The following is a 23574-nucleotide window of genomic DNA, read 5'->3' as shown; positions in this document are numbered from 1 at the left end:
TTCCCAGGGGCCTCAGAGCCTGTGGGTGGGGCGGGCACCTGGGCAAACAGAACTAAGGAATGGGCAGGAATGAATCAAGGACAGCTTAAATATGCAGAAATGCAACTCATACCTCTGGGCAAAAATAATCCCAAACAGAGTTATGTAATGATGGGAGGACTGTGTGAGGAGGGGTGAGGCTGCGAGGTGTAATGTACACGGAATGGAGTGAATGAGGAAGAGAGATGGAGGATGAATCCATGGGAGGATCCCAGGGGATTTGACAGAAAAGCTCATGAAGCTGCTTTAGGGTGGGTGTGCGTCTGTGGACATGTGTGTTTTGGGGAGGGGGCATCATTCTCTGTGGATCCCTGGAAGGCAGCTAGAAGAAGGCTCTAAGTGGGGTGGAGTTCCAGGCCCACGGTGGCCTCAAGACCACTCCACATGTGCGGGGTCCCTGATCCTGAAGTGGTAGGGACAGGGAAATGGCAAGAGGGTCCAGGAAGGGGGGTGGAGGGTGTGAAGTATCCTGGCTTCCTTTATACATCAGCAACTATCCTCCTATCCCCTGCTCACATCCCACTTCCAATCTTTCTGCTAATTGGAATCTTCCCCTTCCTTTATCGGAAGTGCCCGCTTTGACTAACCACCCCACGTCACACTGACTCTCCCCAAGGAAATTCCAGGAATTTGTCTGATCCTCTCGTAGGAGACTATCCATGCTGCTGTCCTACACTGCGATTTTTGTCTGTCTGTGAAAGTGTTATCTTCCCTCTAGACTGCAAACCCCTAAAGCCAGGTCCTTTGTGTCCAATGGTGCCCAGCACCATGCCTGTCACAGAGCAGGTGCTAAACAAGCAATGTCTGACTCCAGGGAACAGACAGATGCAAAGCAGCGGAGACACAAAGGCTCTGATGGAGACCCCCTTAGGCAGCCAAGCTATTGAAGCCACTGGCCACAAGGTGAACCCCAGAGACTAGAGGCTGAGTGGGTGGTGCTAGACTGATTTGGGGGGCAGACTGTGTATAAAATGACATAAAGGAAGCTCTTGGCTGTACATCATTCAGAACCCAGAACAATGTAGGTAATTAGACAAAGGCTTGCGGTAGGCACTTCACTGACCACAGTTTTCAGAAGCCACCGCCTCAGAGATGGTGGGAGAAGGAGTCAGATTCATCAGAAGCCTGGGTGTGACTGGGACAGGGTGTCAGAAAGAGATTCGGGGGTGAGGATGGGTGCAAGAGGGCCACTGAAGTTATCATTGATATCTTCCTTCTCATGGTTGTCATTCTGTCATGGAGTTGGGAGGATGAGGGTGAGTCAGTGCTGTGGTCTGCAGTCTTAGGAAGACTGCAAGGAATTCGGCGGCATCCAATGGCCAGGGCAGGTGCTCAGCGCTCCTGAGGCCATGCAGGTGCGCACTGGTTCCCATGGGGATCTCTATATACACCCATGGGCTGGGCTTACAAGAGTAGAATTTTCCAGCAGCCAATGGTTGATCTTCTGAAGATAGGAGGGAGGCTGCTGTAGGGGCAAGGAATGAAGTTCCCAGAGATGGGAACATATCTGGAGACTTAGCTCTTCTCTGAAGGTTTATTGCTAGAATGGCCCTTGGAGAGCATTTCGGCTTCCCTTCCACAGACAAGCAGACATTGAGGCCCAAAAGGAAAATATGGCTTTCCCAGGGGCCACCAGGAAGAAAACTAGTCATGCTGAAAGGAGAACTCAGGTTTCCTGGCCTTCTCTTGACATCGTATCTGGAATTTGTAAGACCTTGCTTCTGAGTGAATTATGGTATTCACAGTTCCAAGGTGCTCCAAGAGTCAAGAAGAGCCTAGAAGTTTTCATAGTTTTTATGGTTAGTGTGAGGACTTCCATAAGCTGTGAACAGGGGCTCTGAGGAGAAGGAAAGGGATGATTTGGGATAGGAAGAAGAAAGAGGACAGGGCCAGTGTTGGGTTTTCAGGATCCTTGAGACCCACCACGGCCACTGTGAAATTAGTGTCTGTGAAGCTGTCCTTTGGGAGTCCCCAAGAGGGCTGAGTCTGACATGCAAGCCAGCACCCAGACCAAAGCAGGGAGGCTGGGCTGTGGTCCCAACAGCAGCTAGGTTTGGGGTGGCAGGGCTGGGCCGGGCAGGGCTAGGCTAGGCAGGGCTAAGAGAGAGGAGAGAATTTTTTGCCTCCAGGCTCATAAATGCCTATATTGGGCAAGGCCTCTTGTTTCCTTGGGTGGTGATCAGGAGCCTCTCCAAATTTACCAGCCTGGCTCAAATTGTCTCCCTCAACCTAGAAAGAGACTGCAACTTTCTAGATGAGCCCTCTCAGTCCTCAGAGGACTGGGAATAGACTCTGGCTCCTCCAGCCTGACCTCCCAGAGGGGACAGAGATACGTGAGCCTATTCTATCTGAGAAGGCTGGTTCCTTGTTCATGACCCATGCTGCACCAGAACAGGATCTTCAGGGTCGGGACAGTTACTTCTGGGGGCACTTACTCTCATGGGTTGCTGATCCATGCAGTCATTGTGTCCCCCAGATGGTGTAGACAGCAGCTAAGCCCTTGTGCGTGGTCTCCATGGTCCCCAGGCCAGCAAGCGAACCATTATGTCGTTATATAAATAAACTATGTACATTCACAGGTCTCGGTGTGTAAGTGCCAGTTATTATTATTGCTGTGTAATTACACAGTTAGCTTGAAGAAGGAGGCAAGCGGAAGGACTGAATCATTCCTCACACACACACCCTGGGAATGGTAGACAAGCTCCCCCATCTCACCCCTGGGAGAAGTGTGGCTCTGGGTCACATGAGATGAAGCACCAGAATCTCCCAGGTGTTTCCAGGCAAACAGGTAATTTGCCCCCAGGCTGTGCCCTGGAAGAGGCTGACAGTAGGAATCCAGGACCTCCTGACCTCCTGCCGTGGGGCCTGACACCCATACCCCAGGCTTTGTGCCCGCCCCCGACTCCCTCCCTGCAGCAGAACAGAGGGGCTATAGGTAACAACTCAGGGCTTCTGCCAGGCCAAGAGGACACAGAAGGAAAGGGCTGAGGGACAGCGTGCAATTGGGAGGAGGGCCTGTGGACCAGTTACCTCCCTTCCCCATCATCAGACTGGTGCCACTCACCTGTCTGCTCCCAGCCGCTCCCCTCTTGCTGGCAAGCATGGAACCCTTAGGTTCCTCACACGAGAGACCTCTCAAGACCATCTAGTCCAATCTCCTGCTTTCCAGATGGGAAGACAGGCCAGAGAGGGAAAGAGACCTGCCCAGGGGCACCCCAGCAGGTCCCCAGGGGACACTGGAAGTGGCAGCTGGCTGGCCTCCCTGCAGCCCCATGCTTCTTCATCGTCTTGGTCACCCTCCCCCTGCTACCCCCCCATCACTGGGCTGCTCCAGTTTCTTACTTCCTCTCTCCATCCTGCTCCGAGCCCTGCCCAGGCCTGCCTGTCGCCTCACCTCTCCCCTGGTTTACTCTCCCATTGCTGCCTTGTCTTTCTTCTCCCGGCTCCTGGAGCCAGGGGAGTCTCCCCACCCTCTCTTTGGCCAGTGCTTTCTTCCCTCTCCTGGGCCCTCCCAGCTTGTCCTGGGGCTCCTCCTGAGTTGGGCTTGCCCCTTTCCTTCTGCCTCCTCTCTCAAGAGGTGTTGAAAGGAAGGATGAACTCCTGGGCAGGGAGCATGAAGTCTCTCCTGGCTTTGGGACTGGGTGGGCTGAGGCAGGAAGCGGCTTCTAAATGATGGGAGTAGAAGCAGAGGTGCCCACCCAGAAGCCCCCACACCCAGGCCCAGCTCAGGCTCTGGAACAGCTGACCTGTGGTCCCCCCAGGGGCTGAGGGCAAGGGGACAGGTCACGAGGGCATGGTGGGAGGTGTGGCCTTGTACCTTGGCACCATTGGCGCCGGCCTTTGAGCCTAGGGAGCTGTGGAAAGGCTGGGCCCTTTACTAATGTCCTCATTTCTAGGTCAGAAATGAATTTCCTCCTCCACTTAGTGGAATCTCTGTGAGAAAAGCCTGTGGGCCTTTTTTTTTTTTTCTGAGCAGAAACCAACTCTTGTTCAGAACATCACAGTGTAAGAGGACTGGTTTGGCGCCTGGGTGGGATGGATGACTGATTTCAATCTCTCTGCAGTACCAGGGCTCAGGGGAGTTCATGTACGTTGGTGTAGATATAAGTGTGTGTGCTGAGTTGTGGTTTAGTCACTCTTTGCGACCCCATGAACTCTGGCCTGCCTGGCTTCTCTGCCCATGGGCTTTCCCAAACAAGAATACTTGAGTGGGTTGCCATTTCCTACTCCAGGGGATCTTCCCAACCCAGAGGTCAAACTCACATCTCCTGCATTGGCAGGTGGATTCTTTACCACTGAGCCACCAGGGAAGCCCCAGTGTGCTGAGTGGGCAGGCACAATTCAGAGGGGAATAGCCAGGGTTTACAGGGCTGTGTGTGGCTCCAGGGGCATTCTTACCTGGCAATGGAGTGCTTTTCTGCACTTTTTGGGGGTTTCTTAATCCTTCCATCTCTCAGATTCTAGTGGTTTTCCCAGACTGGAAGTAGGGGTATGGTGGTGAGATCTGGGGGCACTTCTCCCCATTTTGTAGCCTGAGTCCCTGGTGATCTGGAAACTGACCTGCTCAGAGGAACCTAATTTCAGGGGCAAAACTGAGCCCAAGTCCAGGTGTCCTAACTTCTAACCCAGGCCCTTTTGTCCAGACCATGCAGCTCCCTTCTCTTTGGCTATCTAGTTCTCTGCAGGCTGTTAGAGAGGTGGAGGCATGAGTGAGCTTGTGTGTGAGAGAAGAAATCGATTGTGGTTTACAGAGATGCTGAAGCTGCAGGCCCAGCGCAGCTTCTGAGAGAGGCACTTGCTGGGCTTGGTGGGCTGGGACTGGGCCCCCGGCGTTTCTCAGGGCACGCCTGGCTCCAGCCAGGATCCCACTGTCTCCCAGAGTCATGGGGTAACGGGATCATCTCCAGGGTGACTGGGAAACTCTCCGGTCCTGCAGGCAGTGGCATATTGATCTGTTTCCTCCTCTGGCAGCCTCACTGGGTGGGGAGTGAATGAGAGGAGCCTTGGGACTTTGAGGCACTAACATGGGGGTGGCTGAGAGTAAGGGTAGCTTCAACTTCTCCAAGGACTTTTAACTCCCATGCAAGCTCAGGGCTGGCTCAGGGGTGCCCTTTCTAGGGCTGGAGGTGGCCCTAAAGAAGTGCAGCAGGCTCTCCCTGGCCTGAGATCACTGGACAACCTGCCAAGCAGTGAGTCCAAGGGGAGGGGTCTCAGTCCCCACTGAGACCCCACTTCAAGAGATCGCTACCGGTAATTCTTTTGGAGCCCCAAAGTCTCAGGTGGAGGAAGGGGTAGTATTTTTTTCCCCCTTTTCACTCAAAGGCATTTTTGCACATGACTCAAACAAGTCTAAACTTTGCTGAACTTCAAAGTTTGCCCATGGCACAGCCTCAAAGTGGAGGGGAAAATGTTAAAAAGCAAAAAAAAGTTTGTAAGCCAGTTAAACATTGTGTTGTTGCTCCTTAAAGGAATTGAATTAACTTGTTATGTTACTATTAGTGTCCCATTGTGAAACCAGGGTAGGGGAAAGGCTTCTTCTCTGGGTGATTGGCCTCTCGGCCCATCCCCAGGTTCGGCTCGCTCCCGCATGAGGTTGATCTGGGCATTGCACAACCCGCAGTAAGAGGAAGGAGTTCCCATGGCAACAGGTCTGGCTCCCAGGGTCATTTTCAGGCTTCTGGCAGGAGCCCTGGTCCAGACAGAAGGTGGCAGGGAGTGGTGTTCCTCTGCAAAATGGAGATAATGATAGACTTATTTCATAGTGTTGTTGTGAAGGATTAAGTGAGTTGGTACTATAAATTTAGCTATTCTTTACTACTACTCCTTTCACTGCCTTTGCCCCCTGGGTCAAGCCCTGCCCCCCTTACTTAACCCTCACAATATTTAGAGCCTGACACCTAGTCTAGCTGGCTCTATGTAATAAAGGTAGTTAATGGTTGACCTGCTTAACAGGTTCCCTTGTCTCCTCCATTCCCTTCCCCTGTCCATCCATCCTTCACACTCCATTCAGATTAATTTCTCTAATTCACACTATCTCAAAAAAAAAAATCTGTCTCAAAAAATTGTCAGTGAATTCCTCTTATTTACAAAAACTTCAGCCTGGCAGTCAGGGCGCATCTCTGGCCCCAGCACAAGCAGGGTAGTGGAATGGGGAGGAGCACAGGCCCCTGTGAAAGGGGCTGTGAGTCCTTGCTTTGCAGCGTCCCAGTCACATGACTTGGAATGAGTAATCTCATCATTCCTGGTCTTTGTTCTCTCTACTGTAAAGCAGGGATAATGACCGAAGCTAACTCACTGGGAGCGTTGTGGAGATTACAAGAAATAACGTGTATAACGTACTGAGCGCTGTGAGCTCTGGTATACACTAGGTGCTCAGTGTTTGCTGTATTCATGACTCGTAGCTCCCATAATTTCCTCACATCAACCTGGTCTGGTCACAATGCTTCCCTTAGGAACTTAGAGAACTTCCTTTAGGAACTTCCCTTAGAGACTGCTTCCCTTAGGTCTTTGCCGTATCTCACCCATTGGAACCCCTCACCTGCACCCCATTGAAATCTCCCCACCTTGGAAGACCTTCTTCAAACCCCACTTCCCTCAGCAGCACACATGGATACCCCAGCCTGTGAAGAGTGCTTATGCCTCTTGCAGTTGCCATGGCACTGCTGACTCTCTCATGCATCCATACTGAGCCATGAGCGCTCTGGCTGCAGGCTCCCACTTGGAGCCACATTGTTTTGCCTTTGTTCACTAATGGGAGGGGGTCACTCATCTGACCCCCAGGAAGGTACCCACCTCTTCCCATGTACTAGGTGCTGGGCTCCCAGCCCTAAAGGAGCCCGACTCTAGCCGGGGAGACAGGTAGAAACTGAAAACAATGCAAAGTGATGTGTTCTTCCAGAGATACATAGAAAGCACTAGGAAGCAGAGAATCAAATGATTGCCCTCTCCCACCCCTCACAAACTGTGCTTAAAATCTTTTGGAAATGGACCATTGCTCTTAGGATAAACCCCAGTGCCATTACTGGGTCTGCAGTACCCTGTTCGATCTGAGCCCTGCTTGCCTCCTCCCCAGGCCCCTGCTACACGTATGTCACCCCCACACTCCCTGTGTGCACACACACTTGCCTTACATGCAGATACACACACCCTATGCACACACTCCAATGCATACACCCATATACACACTCATACACACCCCTCAGCACACTGACTGTCTCTTGGTTTCACAAAGGCACAAAAGCTCCTTCCTGCTCCAGAACCAGTGGATATACTGCTGCTTCTGCCAGGAATGCTCTTTCCCACCTTCCTTTAGTCCAGCCAACTCCACTCATTCCTTGAATCCCAGTTTAGATATTTCCTAGGGAAAGACTTCCCTCCCTACAATCTGTTTCCTCTATCAACCAGTAGGTCAACATGTAGAAATATTTGTTGACCCAGTGTCTCCTCAGTATTTAACACAAATTTTAATTAATTCATTATTTGTGTAATTAGTTGTTTGTCCATCCTCACCAAGATGGTAATCTTCATGTAGGTAGGCCCATGTTTGGGTTGCTCACATCCAATCTCAAGCACCCTGGGCCTGAAACACAATAAGCCTTACTACATATTTGCTAAATGATTGAACAGAGGAGTTGGCCAGGCCAGGGCAGGCAGGGAGGAAGGGGGGAAGGCCATTCTTGGAAGAGAGATTAGTCTGTGCAAAGATATGGAGAGGAGACAATATGGTGTGTTTGACTTGTAAGTAAATGTGGCTGGGGTGCAGGATTAGAGGCTAGAAGGCTTTGAGCTGTGGCCCAATGGAACTGGGCTTTGGATATCAATCATGAGCTTAGGTTTAACCCAGAGGCAATAGAAAGCGAAGTGATCTGGTTTGTGTTTTAGTAGGCTCACTCTGATGGCCTTGAGGAGGTCAGAACTGAAAGGGCAAGACTTTGAGAAAAGAGACCAGAGTCTGTGGGACAGGAGGAGAGAGTAAACTGAGTCAGTGACCAGGTGGCTGGGGAGGGATGGGTGTGAATGCCACCTTGGAAGCTGAATGACTGGGTCAGGGTTTAGAGCAGGAGTGAGACCTGGACTCTGGCTCTGCCCCAGACCCCTGGCTGCCCACCTCTTAGAGAGCAGTGCTCCCTGAATTGAAATGAGTGTTCCCTGCACCTCAGCTGGGATGTGGAAGAAGGGAGATCTCATACACTTGGTCTTCCTAGAGCTGGCCCCCGATGGGACAGGCTTGAGGTCCCAAGAGCCCTAGGACATCAGCCACCTGCGTGGGTACTGCCTGCATCTTCTCTCTTTCTATGTCCACCCCCTCCCAGTCCCCCAACACTGCCCCCCTCCCCATTTGGCCTCAAGGTCCGGTCAGGCCCCCAGGCAGCCCTGGAGCCTCAGAGTCTCTGGCCTTGACCCAGAGTTCTAGCCTGCTCCAGGCTCTCCTAAGGAGGACACCGTCCAGGGAAGCTTTGGGACCCTCTCCTGAGGAGGCAGAGGACTGGCTGAGATGATCTTTGACTCGGATTCCAGTTGGGATGGCTGTAAGGGGACACCTCAGGCAGAGCCAGGCAAACCGCAGGCTCAGGCTTTCTGGGAGCCAGAAGAGGGAGAGCCTCTGCTATGTAACCCTTTCAGCACCACGCCCAGGCAGGAGGCAGGACGCTGTCCTTTCTGACAGCCCTTGCCCTTTGACTTGGGAGAGGTGTGCTGCTAGAGAGGGGGGATTCCAGTGTCTGAATTCACTGTCTCTGGCCTTGGAAAAAAAAGAGCCAGCTGGTGCCGGCAGCCTGGGCTGTCAGTGTGTGTGGGAGGGGACGCTACTAGCCACCTGGGACACCCAGGTTTCTCTGACTGCAGCCTGCCCTGGCTGGGAGGCTCCTGGGCCACAGACTCCTGCAGCCAGGCACAAATGGTAGCTCCATAAAAGGTCTTCCCCCACATTGGTGGTGTCCTAGGCGGTTACAACTAGACCTTCAGGGATGGGGAGGCACAGGCAAACTGCCCATCAGGTAGGGTGGGCGAGCGGGCCGGTGGGGTGCACTAAAGCAGTGGAGACAGACTGCAAAAAGCAGGAGCTCTTCCGACTCCGCGGGGCTGGCCAGCGGGCTTCATTTCGGTCCCTTCCTGGGCCCTGCTCTCGCTGTCTCCCCACCCCCATGCTGTCCTCAGCCTGGCCCTCGCTGGGGGATCTCTACTCCCCCTCCTCAATCCTGGCTCAGGCCCCCAGCCCAGCTCCAGCCCTCTCTCCTGGAGGAGGTCGTGGTGCTTCGTTTGGGCGCCGGTCCTGCCTCCCACCGTGGGCCCCGGGAGGGGTCCTGGGCCAGACCCGGCCGCCCACAGCCCCCCGCAGCCGGGGCGGGTAAGGGCGTTGGGCGCGGGAGGGGAAGAGTTAAGGCTCGCCGCTCCCCTCCCCCGGAGGGTGTGACCGCCTATAAGAAAGGCGCCGCGCTCGGCACTGGGGCTGCAGGCGGCGGGGGCGCAGCTCGGCTGCGGAGAGCTTGAGAGCTCAGGCAGTCCCTGCCTCCGGCGCTTCGCACGCCTCGCATCGGTCCCACCGGCCGGGACCCCGGGGCAGAATGTCGGAGTCCAAGAGGAGGGGCCGAGGCCGAGACCCTAAGCACCGAGAGGGGAGGAAGCGGGAGCGCAAGCAGGAACTCCTACCCGGGGAGGAAGGTAGGGCACTACCTCGGCGCGCCCAGACACCCCGTTTCCCTGGGAGAAACCTGCCGCCCGCTCACCCGCCCCCAGCGCCGCGCGGGTGAGTCCGGGACTGGACGAGTGGCCACTGAGGTGACAGGCACCCTGCCCCCGTGCAAGCGGGTCTCTGCGGCTAGGCAGGCAAGGGACTGAGCACCGGAACCGGTCGGTGCCTGGGAGCGCCTGTCCGCCGGCCACCGCGTCTTGATGGAGGGGGCGGGAAAGAGGCGCGACTTGAGCGGACCGGCCTGCAGGGGAGAAACCCGCAGCTAGCAAAGTGGGGCTGGGAGCGATGGCCGAAAGACCACGGACTGGCAGACGCTGAGGGGGCTGGCCCGGCTGCAGCGCTCAGGGAGCTGTCACTGCCTTCCCGTCCTCAAAGTGTGCTCAGGGCTAGCTCCCACCCATGTGCCACACCTCCAGGAGTTCTGCTCAGCCATTGGAGCAGGAGCAGCTGCGCCTGCCAGCTCTTGAGAAGGGATGCCCTGTCCAGCAGAGCCCCAGGGAATAAAGAGCCACTGCTTCTGTGACAGGCATTTCCTTTAGATTTGGATCAGGCATCAGGCAGTTGTCCCCCTTTGGCCTTCAGGAGGGTGACTGCCTTGGTTTCTGGAAGGTGAGAAGGTGCTCTCAGCAGAGCCTGTGAGGCGACGTTGATGGCCTCCCTGGGCAGCTGCAGGGTGAAGGAGGGGTTCCCATTCAGTGACTGGTCTTGGGCTTCTCAGGGCTGGGCTTAAGATGTGCACGTCCTCCCCTCCAGGACTAGGCTTGCATTATTGGGGCGCTGTTGGGAAACCTCAGATTCTTGCTTCTTTTTTTGATTCTTCAGACCAGCATTTTATTAATGCCTATGTTGTACTAGTCAGCAGGCCAGGCATATTCAAATATTTCGTCTCCATTGACTCCTCATAATGAGCCTTGGGGTGGGCAATCCTAGCCCCATTGTACAGAGGGAGCAACTGAGGCTTACTGAGTTTGAAGTCACAAAGTAAGTTCCAGAGAAAGGTCTTGGGCTTCAAATCAGCATTCCTGAACAATGATGCCCATTTTACTGGATCTCTGTCCCTCACTGGGGTTCCTGCCAGAGCTGCAACATAAAAATGTCATCAAAAGAGCACTGGATTGGGAGATGGGAAGCTTCAACTGTGGTTGAGAATTTGGCCAAATTACTTTCCTTTTCTGAATTTCTGTGTTATGAGGGAGACGGGACTAGGAGTTAAATACTGCCTTCAGCCCAGTAGAGAGAAGAAACTAAGAGAAGTTAAAGCCCAGTCTGTGTTCTCTTCTTGAACAAAGCCTCTTGGCCCATTTCTGCTGGACAGTTGTGTCTGGGAGTCCTCCGTAAGGTAATGGACATTGTGGATCTGCCCTGATGGTACTAATGTGAGGCAGCTTAAGCTAGGTTCATGTCATGTGGGATGAGCTCCCATCTGAGATCTGAAGGAATTCAGGGTGCCTATTGTCAGGATCAGAATTCATGTATTTGACTCACTGAGCCACCCTGCTTCTCCCCACCCTATCATGCACATCCTAGTGTGGGCACCTTGGAAGGCTGGCTACATAAGGGCAATGTCGGGGTTGCAGGAGCTGAGCTGGTAGCAAGCCACATGGGCTTCAGCAGGTGGGAATCAGTAGTGCCAGAAGCCAAGCAGCTGCAGAGTGTGGAGCATGCAAGCATGGACCAAGCATTGGGGCAGAGGTGGCAGAGGGCTATCAACAGGAGCTGTCACAAGCCTCTCAATGATCTCTTCCAGCATCCTCTACTCTCATGAGAAAGTCTTTCTTGATGTCTAACTGTAATCTCTCCTGCTATCTTTTCTTCTCTTGTTTCCTGCTTCCCGGTGGGTAGTTTTTAAGAAGGCATCTTTCAAGAAATTGGCTGGTCAGCAGATACCAAACAGACCCAAGGCCTGAGCTAGAGGAATTTTGGAGACCTAGGACACTCTGAAACGGGGAGATCTTGGGGGAGGGTCATGCTCTGAAACAAGATATCAGAAGAAACCATGTTGGCAAGAAGCAACCGTCTTAAATCCTTGCTATGTCACTGGGGAGGGCGGGGGTCTAATTTCCAACTGCGGAGGATGAGTGCTTAAGTCAACAGTGGTGTTCAGAGCTGGCGGCCTCCCTCACAACTGCCCTCCAGGCTCATCTGAGACTGCAGGGTCCTCCTCTTTCATGTTTAGAGCACCCCCGCCAGGGAGAACAGACACTGGGCAGCTGGAGAGGGGTCTTAACCAGGGTGGGGCCACATTTGGTTGAAAGATTGGAAGGTAAAGATATGGAGAGTGTGAGCAAGTTATCCATTAAAATCTTCAGCTTAGACAGGGGAGGATATCTGGAGAGTGGGAGGGAAAAAGGAGGGAACATTAATTAATTGATTCCCCTGTCCCTAACCACACGTCCAGTAGCCCCCATCTGCTCCTTGGCAAATAGCAGAAGGGGTTCCCCTGTATTCAACAGACCCAGGTCAGCGTGGGGAAATGGACTTTTCCTCTGTCTCAACTCAGGAGCACGGGCGGGGCTGAACTGCAGGTATGAGCTCTGCTCCAGGACTCATTGAGAGATGGTGGGGCTGACGTCTGGTGTCCCTACCTGGAACTGGGCTCCCCTCACCTCCCATCTTCCCTGATCCCCAGGGACTGGGGTAGGAGTGGCTGGTTAGCCTTGCCAGCCATGGCAGCAGTGTTTGTGGGGAGGGGTGGATAATAAATTCACTCTGGTCCCTGGGGTCCAGCCTCTGTGTGTCCCAGGAGCTGCTGTCTCTGAGCCTCAGGAGATGTGCTATGCTCTCAGCTTTCAAGTTCTCCAGGACAGAACCTCAGCCCTCAGGCCCTGTGTCCCTGAGAATCCCGAGAGGGGGAGAGCTGTGGATTAGGATAAGAGAAGGGGGAAAGCTGGCCCCAAAGACACTGATAACCCCTGAAAGTGCTGTGTTGTTTTGAAGAGTGACTTTGGAATTTGATTCTAAGTCACTGGCCTTTTTCGTGTGCCCCCTGGAAGGCCAGTCAGGGTTTGATGGAAAGCATCCCTCTGTTGGAGCTCCCGTGTGAACTGGACTCTGTGTCTGCCCACAGCAGGGCAGGGGGCAGGCTTTGGTCTTCAGAGGAGTATGAAGGTGGATTAGCATCACTAGCTGAGCACTCTGGACACGGATCATTTGAGTGGGCGCAAAGAAATCCTTGCAAGGTCATTCTCTTTCATCTTTTCTATCTCCTGCCTTTGGTGAAGATAGCACCCAGACTCCTAGGATAAACTCCTGTCTTTAGACTGTCCAGGGTCAGGTCAGAGGTGGTCATGTGCCTGCCTGAGTGCACGTGGCTAAGCCACATCTGGCAGTTGTTTCTGGCAGCTGCCACCTCTGGCCTTGGCCCCTGGCTGACCCCGCTGTGCCGGGCACCTGGAGCGGTCCTCCCGGCCCTCTGGGGCTCAGCCTGTGCCTCACGCTCTGCTCAGGCTCCCTGGCACCTCGAGGTTCATTAGGAACAAGAACAACAAGCAGAGAGTGACTTTGTACTGCCCAGCAGGCTTTCATCCTGAGAGCTCAAAGCAGTTCACACACCAAGACTCATCATCCTCAGCCCAGGTCCCAGGCACCCAGTGATGGGGGCGATGGGACGGAGAGCCCTAGCTTTTCCAGACGGGACAGCAGTGGGGCTGGGAGCAAACAGGGAGTCATCTATGGTGGGAAATCAGGTGGCCAGTAGGTCTGGGATAGAAGTAAAACTGGACTGAGGGCTTCAGGCTGCAAACAAAGGGGAGAGTCTCCTTAAGAGACTATGAGCTGGGCCCTTCTTTCTCTCAGGCCCTCTGGTCTGTGTGCTCTGTGAGCTGCTGGAAAAGAAACAGCAACTTCTTGGGAATAGAAGCCCTTGGACTTGGATATTGATGAGGATCCCTAAGTGATCCCCACTTCTGCCCTTGGTGCTGGGTGCTTCAGGGCTGGCTGACCTTAGGGTGGTGTCAGAGTGAGGATATATGGAGGAAAAAGTGGTGGCCCAGCATGGGCAGGCCCTCGCCCTGGCCTTGAGGGTGGGGTCTCCAGTGGGGCTACCAGGCCTGGTCCTAGCCCCACTCAGTCTTCCGAGTCTGCTCTGCATTCAGGCCCACAAGGCTGGTCTGATGGATAGTTGGTATAGGGAAGAGATTTGTTTTGTTATTGTTGTTTGTTTTTTTTTAGTGCTGGCAAAGCACTGCCAAAACTTGAGACCTGGGGCCCATCAGAACTATGGCCGTTATGTTTTCCCACTGTGTCTGAGCCTGCAGCACAGCATTTATAACTTTGCAGAGGCGAGTGAAGCATATGCTCTCCGTCTTCCTCCAGCCCAGGCCTGGCCCTGCCACCCATCCATTCACCAATACCTCTAGGTCCTGGCCACGCGGGAACTATACAAATGGCATGTGCTCTCATTCCTGTAGTGTGTTCAGTTCTGCAAACATTCACGGAGTTCCTCCCATGTGAGTAAACCAGAGTCCCTGCCCTCAAGAAGCTCAGACAGAGCTTTACACAAATGCCTGTGATTGGAACCAAGTGTAAAGCCAGAGATACATGCGGTGTATAATGAGGAAAGGGAGGGAGGGTGTAGGGAGGGCTTCACAGAGAAAGTGACGTTTGAGCTGAGCCTGGATGGTGAGCCGGAATTCACCAGGGTGAGAAAGGGCCTTCCAAGAGGTAGGAACATTTCATGCCCAACTTGCTTACAGCTGGATGGTGGGAGAGGAGCAGGGAGAAAGGAGGCAGCTGTCATTTACTGAGCACTTACTATGTGTCAGTCCTGATTCTATGAAGTTTAGGTACTATTTTATCATCCCCACTTTACAGATGAGAAAACTGAGGCAGAGAGAGAGTCCATGACTTGCCTGTGATCCAGCATGACTAAGTGGCAGCATGGGGTTATAGGCTCAGGTCTGCCCCCTGCCCTGCCTTGCCCTGCACAGTCCACCTGACTCCAGGCTCTTCCACAGTCTGGCCCCCCAAGAAGAACCAGTGAGGGGCATGGGTGGCTCTGTTTGTTGGTCCACTTGTTGGAGCAGGTCCTTCCTATCAAACAGCTGGTCAAATATTTACTTCCTGGGTTCTGGGGCGGGGTTGAAAGATGCAGAGATGAGCAGGTTGAGTCCCTGCCTTTACAGGGAGCTTGCAGTGTGACTGTGGCAGCAAAGTGTGAGCGGGAACAGGGGAGCACTGACCCAAGGGGCAGCGCAGGGCCCTGAGGTGGCACCAACAGTCAGGAGCTCTTGGGAAGCCTGAGGGTATTAATGTTGAGTAGTCCAGCCATAAACCAAGCTCAGGGTCCAGAGAGCCCAGTGGGATCTAGCATCAGTCTGGGCAGTTTTCAGGTCCTTTTTTTTTTTTTTTTTTGGCACCCCCTGTGCAAAAGATGAATGTCTTAGTCGGTGGGGACCTGGTGGAAAGCATAAACTTAGAACTTGCTAATAATGCAAGTTCATGGGCCCCACCCCCTGACCTTCTAAATCAAAACAGTGGGGATGGGGGCCAGCATGTGTGTTTCAGCAAGCCCTCTGGTTGACTGTGATGCATGCTGAAGCATGAGAACTGCTGGTTAAGCTGTGGCCCAGCCTCCCAGGCCAGAGCCAGCCCCACAGCGCCTGTGCCAGGCATCATGCTGGGGGGCTGCCAGGGGAATGGGGAATGGGGTCGCCACCTTGTGGGCTGAGAAGGGAGCAACAGGGACTTCCCTGGTGGTCCAGTGGCTAAGACTCTGCACTCCCAAGGCAGGGGCCCGGGGTTTGATCCCTGGTTGCGGAACTAGAGTCCACATGCCACAGCTAAGACCTGGCATAGCCAAAGCAATAAATAATTTTAAAGAAGGGGGCAACAGAGGGTATTTGGGAAATACAGTGCAATCCCAAAGATACACTGCTAAATGGTGTGTAAGAGAGAGAGACCCACAGAGTCAAACAGGTTTTCTGAGTGTCAGGCTTGTGAGTTCAGACTTCTCTGAAACCACATGGAGTGAAGAGTTCTGAGCAGGAGACCGACCTAGTCTCCCAGAGCTGCTCTTGAGGCATGTCAGCCACCACCAGTTTGTAGAAGGAGTGGCAAGGAGAGGGGACACCCAGGGCTCTTTCCACTTCCCAGCCAATCAGTCGGGACATGGGCTTGGTGATGGTGGGTGGAGGGCATGCAGGCTTTGCCTCTGGACAGCTCACCAGCTGGCAGCAGTCTAGAAGGATTCTGGCTGGAGTTTGGGCCTTGCCAGAGGTCTGTGACTTCTGGCGCAGCTGGCAAGGCTGGATCTGGGCTCATGGGCTAGTCCCTTCCCTGTGCAAATGGGGAAACTGAGGCCCAGAGAAGTTCACAAACCAATGAGGTAAAGAGTTTGGCAGCTACAAGGCCAGAGAACTTCTTTGTTGGCTCAGACAGTAAAGAATCTGCCTGCAATTCAGGAGACTTGGGTTCCATCTCTGGGATGGGAAGATTCCCTGGAGGAGGACATGGCAATCCACTCCAGTATTCTTGCCTGGAGAATTCCATGGACAGAGGATCCTGGCAGGCTACAGTCCATGGGATCACAAGTTGGACACGACTGAGCAACTGAGCACAGACACAGACAGGCCAGAGAAAGAACAACAGCTCCTAAGACTTGGCCCCTTCTCTTGCCCACCATGCCCCGTGTCTCAGTTCCCCGAGGGCCACGTGGTCTCCTGCCCTGGCCAGCCTTTGAACCGTTTGCCTGGAACACTGTCTCCCTCCTCTCGGTCGCCCTTCAGGCCCAGCACAGGCTTTGTTTCCTCTGCAGAGCCCTTCCTGGCCCTCAGGGTGAAGAGGGAGGTGTATGTCTGTGTCCCCATGGCCCCCAGTGCCCCCCCCATCACAGTGCCCCCACTCAGCTAGAATCTCCACCAGGGAGACTGTGTTACATGACCCTCAGCTCCCGAAGTGAGTACCTGGTACATGGTTGAGTGAACCCGTGAAGGAGGCTGTTAACAAGCTCTTTCACCCCTGTAGATGCACACGTCTGGCACCTTCTCAATTTGAGGAGGAACAGTCTCATGGGAAGAGGCTGCCCTGACTGAGCCCCCTGCCCATGGCCACGAGCCCCTCAGCGCTCAAGCAGCCTGGTGGGCTGAGTGCAGAGTCTTTCAGGGAGGCCCCGATTGCACCATCTTCTCTGTGGTCCTAGGGCAGATCCCTGTTTTGGCCGAGGAGGAAGGCAAGGACCGAGTTGTGGAGGAGCATCAGGTGGGAAAGGGCTCTGGGATTAGCCATCGAAGGACTCCACCCTCCCGAGTACTGGCGGCAGTCTTGATCTGGACCACTGTGAGGCCTCATCTGTCACAGTCCAGCCTTACATCATTAATTCATCTGTTGAGCCAGTGATGAGTGAGCGAGTACCTACTTGGTGCCAGACACCAGGAATCTAGCTATGTTCCCACATGTCCCCTTCCCAAGGGCCCCATAGTCTAGAAAGATAAGAACCCAGGTCCCTCCAAGGTAGAAAGCCACCCTGTAGGGCAGAGAATCTGTGCGAGGCGGAGGCTGTGCCTGGCTGGGTTGATTAGAGAAGGCAGTGGCATCTGAGGTGATCTCAAGGGATTTAGATTAAGAACTGCCAGTTGAGCTGTCTCTCTTTTCCAGGCACTGTGCTAAGTTCTTGACATTCATTATCCCCATTCAATTCACACCACAATCTTAAGAGGTGGGTGAGATTATCTCTGTTTTACAGACAAGGAACTAAAGTCTTAGAGACGTTAAGTAACTTGTCTAGTTATACAGGACACTGGGCAGACCAGAATGTAAGCCGAAACCAGTCTGACCCCCAGCCTCTGACACTCTCAGCTGTGCTTCTGTGGGGAAGGCCATGGTAGGAGGGCATGCACAGGGGGCATGGGGGCAGGCAGAATCCACAGCAAGTTCTTTTGGGGATCAGCCTGGAATATACAATTCCTACAGGGATGGGTTGGGGGAAGCACAGAGGTGTATGGGAAGGGGTCCATTCACTGACCGAGCAAGCTCCCTCTGAAGGCCCTGGCTTCCAGCCAAGGCAGACCAGCAGCCTCCCTTCTACAGACATCAAGGAGCCAAAGAAGGTTTCTTGAGTGTTGGAGAGGCACGCAGAGGTGAATATTCCCCATGTCCACTGCTAGTGGAGTGGTGCGGGGGGATGAGGAGCAGTGTAACCTGAACCCCAGACAATGGAGGGTTATGAGTGTGAGGCTTGGTGGAAGGTGATTGATCTCCACCATTGGGGAAGGTCAAGAGAAACACAGAGTTGTCACAGATGACAAGGTGATTGAAAGAGGGAACCGAGGATAAAGAACCATCTCTGGAGAAAAAAAAAAATGGAGAAACTGGTTTTCCACACGCTGTGCATGAGCTAGTGATGAAGATCCAGGCAGCATGTGTTTTAGGGTAAGTTCTTTCCAGCCCCGCTCTGTCTCACTAATCTGGACCACAAGGAGTGCATCTCAGCTCTCCCAGACTCCCAGAGGCCAAGACTCTCCAAGGATAACTTGCAGGGAGGGTGGCCAGGCCTTTGGCATCGTGGACCCCCTACACCCACTGAGGCATCTGCATTTGGTGCACACGTAGGCGTTACCTGTATAAGGCTAACTAAGACCTTTCCCCTAAAACCCAACATTTCTCTGATTTCCTGTATTTTTATTTTATCTTAAGAATCCACATGAACTTGACATTGTACTCCATCATAGGTCTGTTTGTTTTAATACAAAGATGCTGCTTTTCCTTACTAATGAGCTTGGCAAACCCTTCAGAAAGAAGCCCTGAGGTCATCGTGCGGCTTTGCATTGCAACCCAGTTTGAGAAGCCAGTCTTGTCTGGTGTATAAAGTAACTCCCTTTTTTCCACCCGCACTTCATTTTCCCCTGACTTGGAGCCTCAGGAACAACTTTCTGCAGCCAGGCTGATGAGGTGGGAAGTGCAGACCTGTCCCAGAGGGGAACAGGGCTCTGGGATCCCTTCCTCAACTCTCTCTCTCTCTCTCTGGCTTCCTCAAGCAAGGGATGGCCTAGTCCCTTAGCAGCAGGCCTTCTCCACAGTGTTCCCTGAGGCCAGGGCCCATCCTTTTCCAGTGAGGAGATTAAACAGAGTTGGGCAATTGATAAAGTCCTCCCCACACTGTCATCTCTGCTTTGTCCCTCCCTCTGCCACCAGAAGCCAGAGAGATGATAGTCTCTTCCATCCCTCCATAGAGAGCATTCGGAGAAGGCAATGGCACCCCACTCTAGTACTCTTGCCTGGTAAATCTCATGGACGGAGGAGCCTGGTAGGCTGCAGTTCATGGGTCGCAAAGAGTCTGATAGAACTGAACGACTTCACTTTCACTTTTCACTTTCGTGCCCTGGAGAAGGAAATGACAACCCACTCCAGTGTTCTTGCCTGGAGAATCCCAGGGACGGGGGAGCCTGGTGGGCTGCCGTCTATGGAGTCACACAGAGTCGGACACGACTGATGTGACTTAGCAGCAGCAGCATAGTGTTCTCTTACCCCAGCCTCTAAAACAGGCAGAGTATGGTTTATAGATGAGTTAACTGAGACCCAGAAAGACTAAACAACTTATTTACAGGCAGACAGCTAGAAAATTGGGAGATGTGTGGTGTCTTGGGTTGACACTCTCTCCTCTGTTAGCACAGCCTCCTCTTGCCAACTCTAGGTGTCTGGCCTGTGCCCCAAGCACTGGTAAGAACCAGGGACTCTGTGCATCCACGCTGATGCAACCCCAGGAAATGGCACCTCTGCTCTGTGAACGTGTGCAGTCTCCCCAGACATAGGCGACGTCCCCCGCAGCCCTCCATCTCTGCTGCTCGTGTCCCCATGTCTCAGCCCTGGGCCTAGGTGAGGAACTGCAGGGTATACCAGCCTGACTCCCAGGGCTAGGCATCCCTGTCTTGGGAGGGTCCTCAGGAGGTGGCGTTCCTGTGAGGCCGCCAGGCTTCTGGCAGAGGGGGATGGGGGACGGGATGGACACAGTGTCAGCCCTGGCGGTTGGGCCGGGCCTGTTCTCACCCTGCCGTCACACTGTCAGGTTGGGTATCAATGGGTGGGTACTTCTGTATGGGCAGGAAGGAGCCATCCCATGTTTAAGGCAGGAACCATCCTGTTGGTCTTGGAGCTGCCAAGCCTCATGTCCTCCCCTTCTTACCCTCACTCATGGACCAGCATCTGCCTCCCCGCTCTAGCTCCATCCCCAGCCAGCCCTGGCCCCTCTTCTTTGCCTTATAGCTGAGGTGCCAGGCCCCTGGCCTGCCAAGCTAACAGCCCATTGGGTCTGGTCTGGCTTTCACAGGCGTACCCAGGGAGGCTCTGCCCCCTTCCAGCTTCAATGGTGCCTGACAGCAGCAGCCACGTTACCTTGCTCAGCACCGTGTCCCTGGTGCCTGGTACATCACAGGGACTGAGGTGGACATTTGTTGAATGGTGTGAGAAGAGGGCAAGCCAAGCCCAGGCACCAAGCTGGGCATGGTTGGCTGAGGAAAGATGGCTCAGGGAAAGCCAAGAGGCCCAGCAAGTCGCATTCCCCTTGTGAAGCCTGGCCTGTGGATACCAAATGGCTCTGCCACCGGCCCCGGGGAGACATACCTGACGGCCTGTTTCAGGGCAGGCCCTCTGTGCTCCCTTAAGCCAGCTGTGTTTTTAGTTGTTGTTGTTTCTTCTTTCTTCCTCATTTGAACTTGGAGTCTGTAATTAACCTCCCATAGGTCACAGTCACTCTTTGGGTGGGAGAGGGGTGGGGGGGCTGGCCCACAGTCCGCCAGCAGCAGGCCAGTGGGAGACTTTGATGCCAGGCAGGCTGGTCGCATTGTCTCTAGGTGTTGCCCCGCAAAGGGGACTGCTCAGCCTTAGTCATGAGGTGAGGATCATTAACCCTTTTAAGAGCCCGCTGCCCCTGCCCCCTGGTTGTCAGGAGGAAGGCCAGGCCAGGTCCTCCTGGCTGGGCTGCCTGGCCCTATCCCGGGCGTCTGTCTTGCTCTCAGATCTCTGCAGGCTCCGCACCCACCGCCCACTGCCGAGAGGAATGAGGTCAAGCTGCTGGCAGCAGCGGTACCTCCTGGCCTCGGGGCTGGGATGTGGGAAGGGAGCACCCCTGGTAGTCCTTACCGGTGTTGTTATCTTCAGTGAGGTTCTTTCTGGGGACTCCCTGTCACACAGATGTGGGCCAGATGCCCTGGCTTGGCATCAGGTGGTGAGAAAGCAGAAGCCCCCAAATAACCATGACCCAACTGTGGCAGCTGAGCTGTGCCTGAAGGTTTTACAGGATCCCTCCTCAAGGGAGGTCTTTTTGTGGAGACCTGGGTCATCCTTGGGGTATGACCAGCATTGGCAGGCTGGTAAAGAACCAGCCTGCCAATGCAGGAGACATGAGTTAGATCCCTGGGTCGGGAAGATCCCCTGGAGGAGGGCATGGCAACCCACTCCAAAATTCTTGCCTGGAGAATCCCATGGACAGAGGACTGGCAGGCAACAGTCCATAGTGTTGCAAAGAGTCAGACACAACTGAAGCGGCTTATCATGTACCCATGGGTCATTCTTGAGAGACTTTCTTCTTGTTAGAAAACTGCCAGAGGAGCTTTCCCCGTACCCCGACACCCTGAGAGCCCTAGTCCTGCTGTTTGGTTGTTGTTCAGTTGCTAAGTTGTATCTGACTCTTTCCAGCCCATTGACTGTAGCCTGCCAGGGTCCTCTGTCCATGGGATTCTCCAGGCAAAAATACTGGAGTGGGTTGCCATGCCCTTGTGCAGGGGATCTTCTTGACTCAGGGATCGAACCAGTGTCTCCTGTATTGACAGGCAGATTCTTTACCACTGAGCCACCTGGGAAGCCCAAGTCCTGCTGTTCAGGTGGTCCATAAGTGGCAGGACTACGAAGTGAACAAAGTGACCCCTCAAGGAGGATGGGAGCTCAGGGCTTGGTCTGTGGAGGAGACATTAGGGGCATGAAGGGCAGGCTGACCAACACCCAAGGATCATCAGCATGCTGCCTGCCCCTCCCCTGTGAGGAAGGCACGGCCCCAGGGAAGCAGGGTGTTGGGAATCTCCACTCCCTTCTTTCAAGCACAGATTTTCCTCTTCTTCCGCCTAATGCCTCTCATCTGTCCATTTTCCTGCGTGCTGGGCCTTTGAGGATCCCCTCTCTTTGTGGGGAAATACTCACAAACTCTCAGGACTCTGACACCCCCTCCCTTTGGCTGCAAAGCTGAATTTATAGAGAAGTTTATGGCAGTATTGTTAATATCAGCAGAACGTTGGAGACAAACAGATTCATCTGAACAATGAAATATTATGCAACCTTAAAAATAATTTAGATCTATATTTCTAGATTTGGGGAGATGCCTTTATAATATGCTAACCAAGAAAACAAGGATATAAAATGTTTTCAAGAGAAAAATCTTGCAGGAGTTATTTGAAAATGTTGTCAGTGGTTTTCTCTCTGATGGTAACTGAATGGATCGAAATGTGCTTTTCTTTTTCCTTGTATTGTGTAATTTTTCTACGACAAAAATGTATCTCTTATGTAACAAAACAGTACCAGAAAGGGACAAGCTAAGCTCCTTGGTGGGTGGGAGCGGATACTCCACAAGAGGCTGGGTCATTTCTGTCTGGCACACAGCACTCCATGAACACAGTTGGGTTGCCTCAGCTTTTGTCCTGAGAGATCCAATCCACCCCAGGAAGTCTGTTTCTTTGCTTGGTTCAGCTCTGACCCCAAGACACTCTAGGGACACAGAGCCGTGGTCCCCATATGGCAAACTAGCATTGCCCTTTGGGCCCTGGGCCATAAAAGACATCCAAACAATACCAGACCCCACTCAGAGAGGGTGCCCAGGCCAAGGCTGGAGCTGGCCCCCTCATGTCTGATGCCCCGTAAGCTCCATCTTCAGCCCTTCAAAGATCTGCTGTGTCCACAGCCTCTTAGCCTTGTCCCAGGTGTCCCCAGCATCTGGTACTGAATCCATGGGATGCAGTGGGAGAAGCAATGGCAGCTCAGGATTAGAACAAGCTTAAAATGCAGAAAGGAAAGGAAGACCATGTCATTCCCCAGCCTGTAAGTTCTGATACTTTCCATCACATCTACAAAGCTCCAGGGCCATATTGGCCAGGTTGTCCACACTCCTCATGGCAGAAAGCCTGACAGGGCTCCAGGCCCAGGAGTGAGGGTGCAGGGGTTCCCTGGGCATTGTTCCCAGTACCACCTGCAGAGTGTGCTCCCTGAGCTGCCGCCCGGCTCTCCAAGGGTCTTGCCTGAAGCAAAAAAGTACAGCCTGTTCTTATGGTCCTCTTCCTTTCAAAACACCCATCCTTGACTTTCAAAGAGCCATGAACTAAAATGTCTGAGAACCAGGACTGGACTCTGCTAGAGCAGGATACATAGTTTTCAGAGGATGCTTGTGGGGAATCGTTAAGAGACATAAAAGAAGATTCTTCATAAAGAACACAGCATGATTCAAATGTGTGGTTGTTTTTATTTTGTCATCCTTTAGAACAGTGCTAATAGGAATATAATACGATCTACATAGGTAATTTAAAAATTTCTAGTAGGCACATAGGAAGTCGGGGGTGGGGAGGCAAAACAAACTCAGACTTCACATCCTCACTCACACAGCTTCATGTCAGCCACGGGGCCTTCTCTCAAGGCTCCCCTGTCTTCCATAATCTTTTAGCCACCTAGGCCTCTATTATCCCTTAAATTCACTAAGCTCATTCCCCGCTCAAGGCCTTTATCTGGGAGCTCCTTCTGGCCTCATGTTTCCTGAGATTGTTTGCTATTATATATTCTCCTCCCTCTAATGTAGGCTCCCTAAGAGCAGGACGTTTATCTGCCTTGTTCACTACTATACACTCAGGACCCAGGACAGTGCCTGGCATATAATA

General features: G+C 53.4%; 1 protein-coding gene across 6 annotated transcripts in view; it reads left to right on the top strand.

Moving 5' to 3' along the window:
- Positions 1–23574, top strand: part of NRG2 (neuregulin 2) — a 195557-nt gene that overhangs the window by 124778 nt on the left and 47205 nt on the right. Inside the window, exon 1 of one of the 6 annotated variants that reach the window (XM_086411964.1) lies at positions 9478–9699. The exons of 4 other annotated variants lie outside the window; for them this stretch is intronic. In XM_086411964.1, coding sequence (XP_086268090.1) covers positions 9603–9699 — 97 coding nt within the window. In that variant the 5' untranslated portion in view covers positions 9478–9602. Of the gene's footprint in view, positions 1–9477; positions 9700–23574 lie in introns of those variants that run through there. One more of the 6 variants, XM_086411967.1, reaches the window with a different exon arrangement.

This window comes from Bos grunniens, chromosome 7 (assembly GCF_055505025.1).
Source record: "Bos grunniens cultivar Pamir isolate PY7600 chromosome 7, Bosgru_T2T1.0, whole genome shotgun sequence".
NCBI classification, from domain to species: Eukaryota; Metazoa; Chordata; class Mammalia; order Artiodactyla; family Bovidae; genus Bos; species Bos grunniens.
This window is presented reverse-complemented; position numbering and strand designations above follow the sequence as displayed.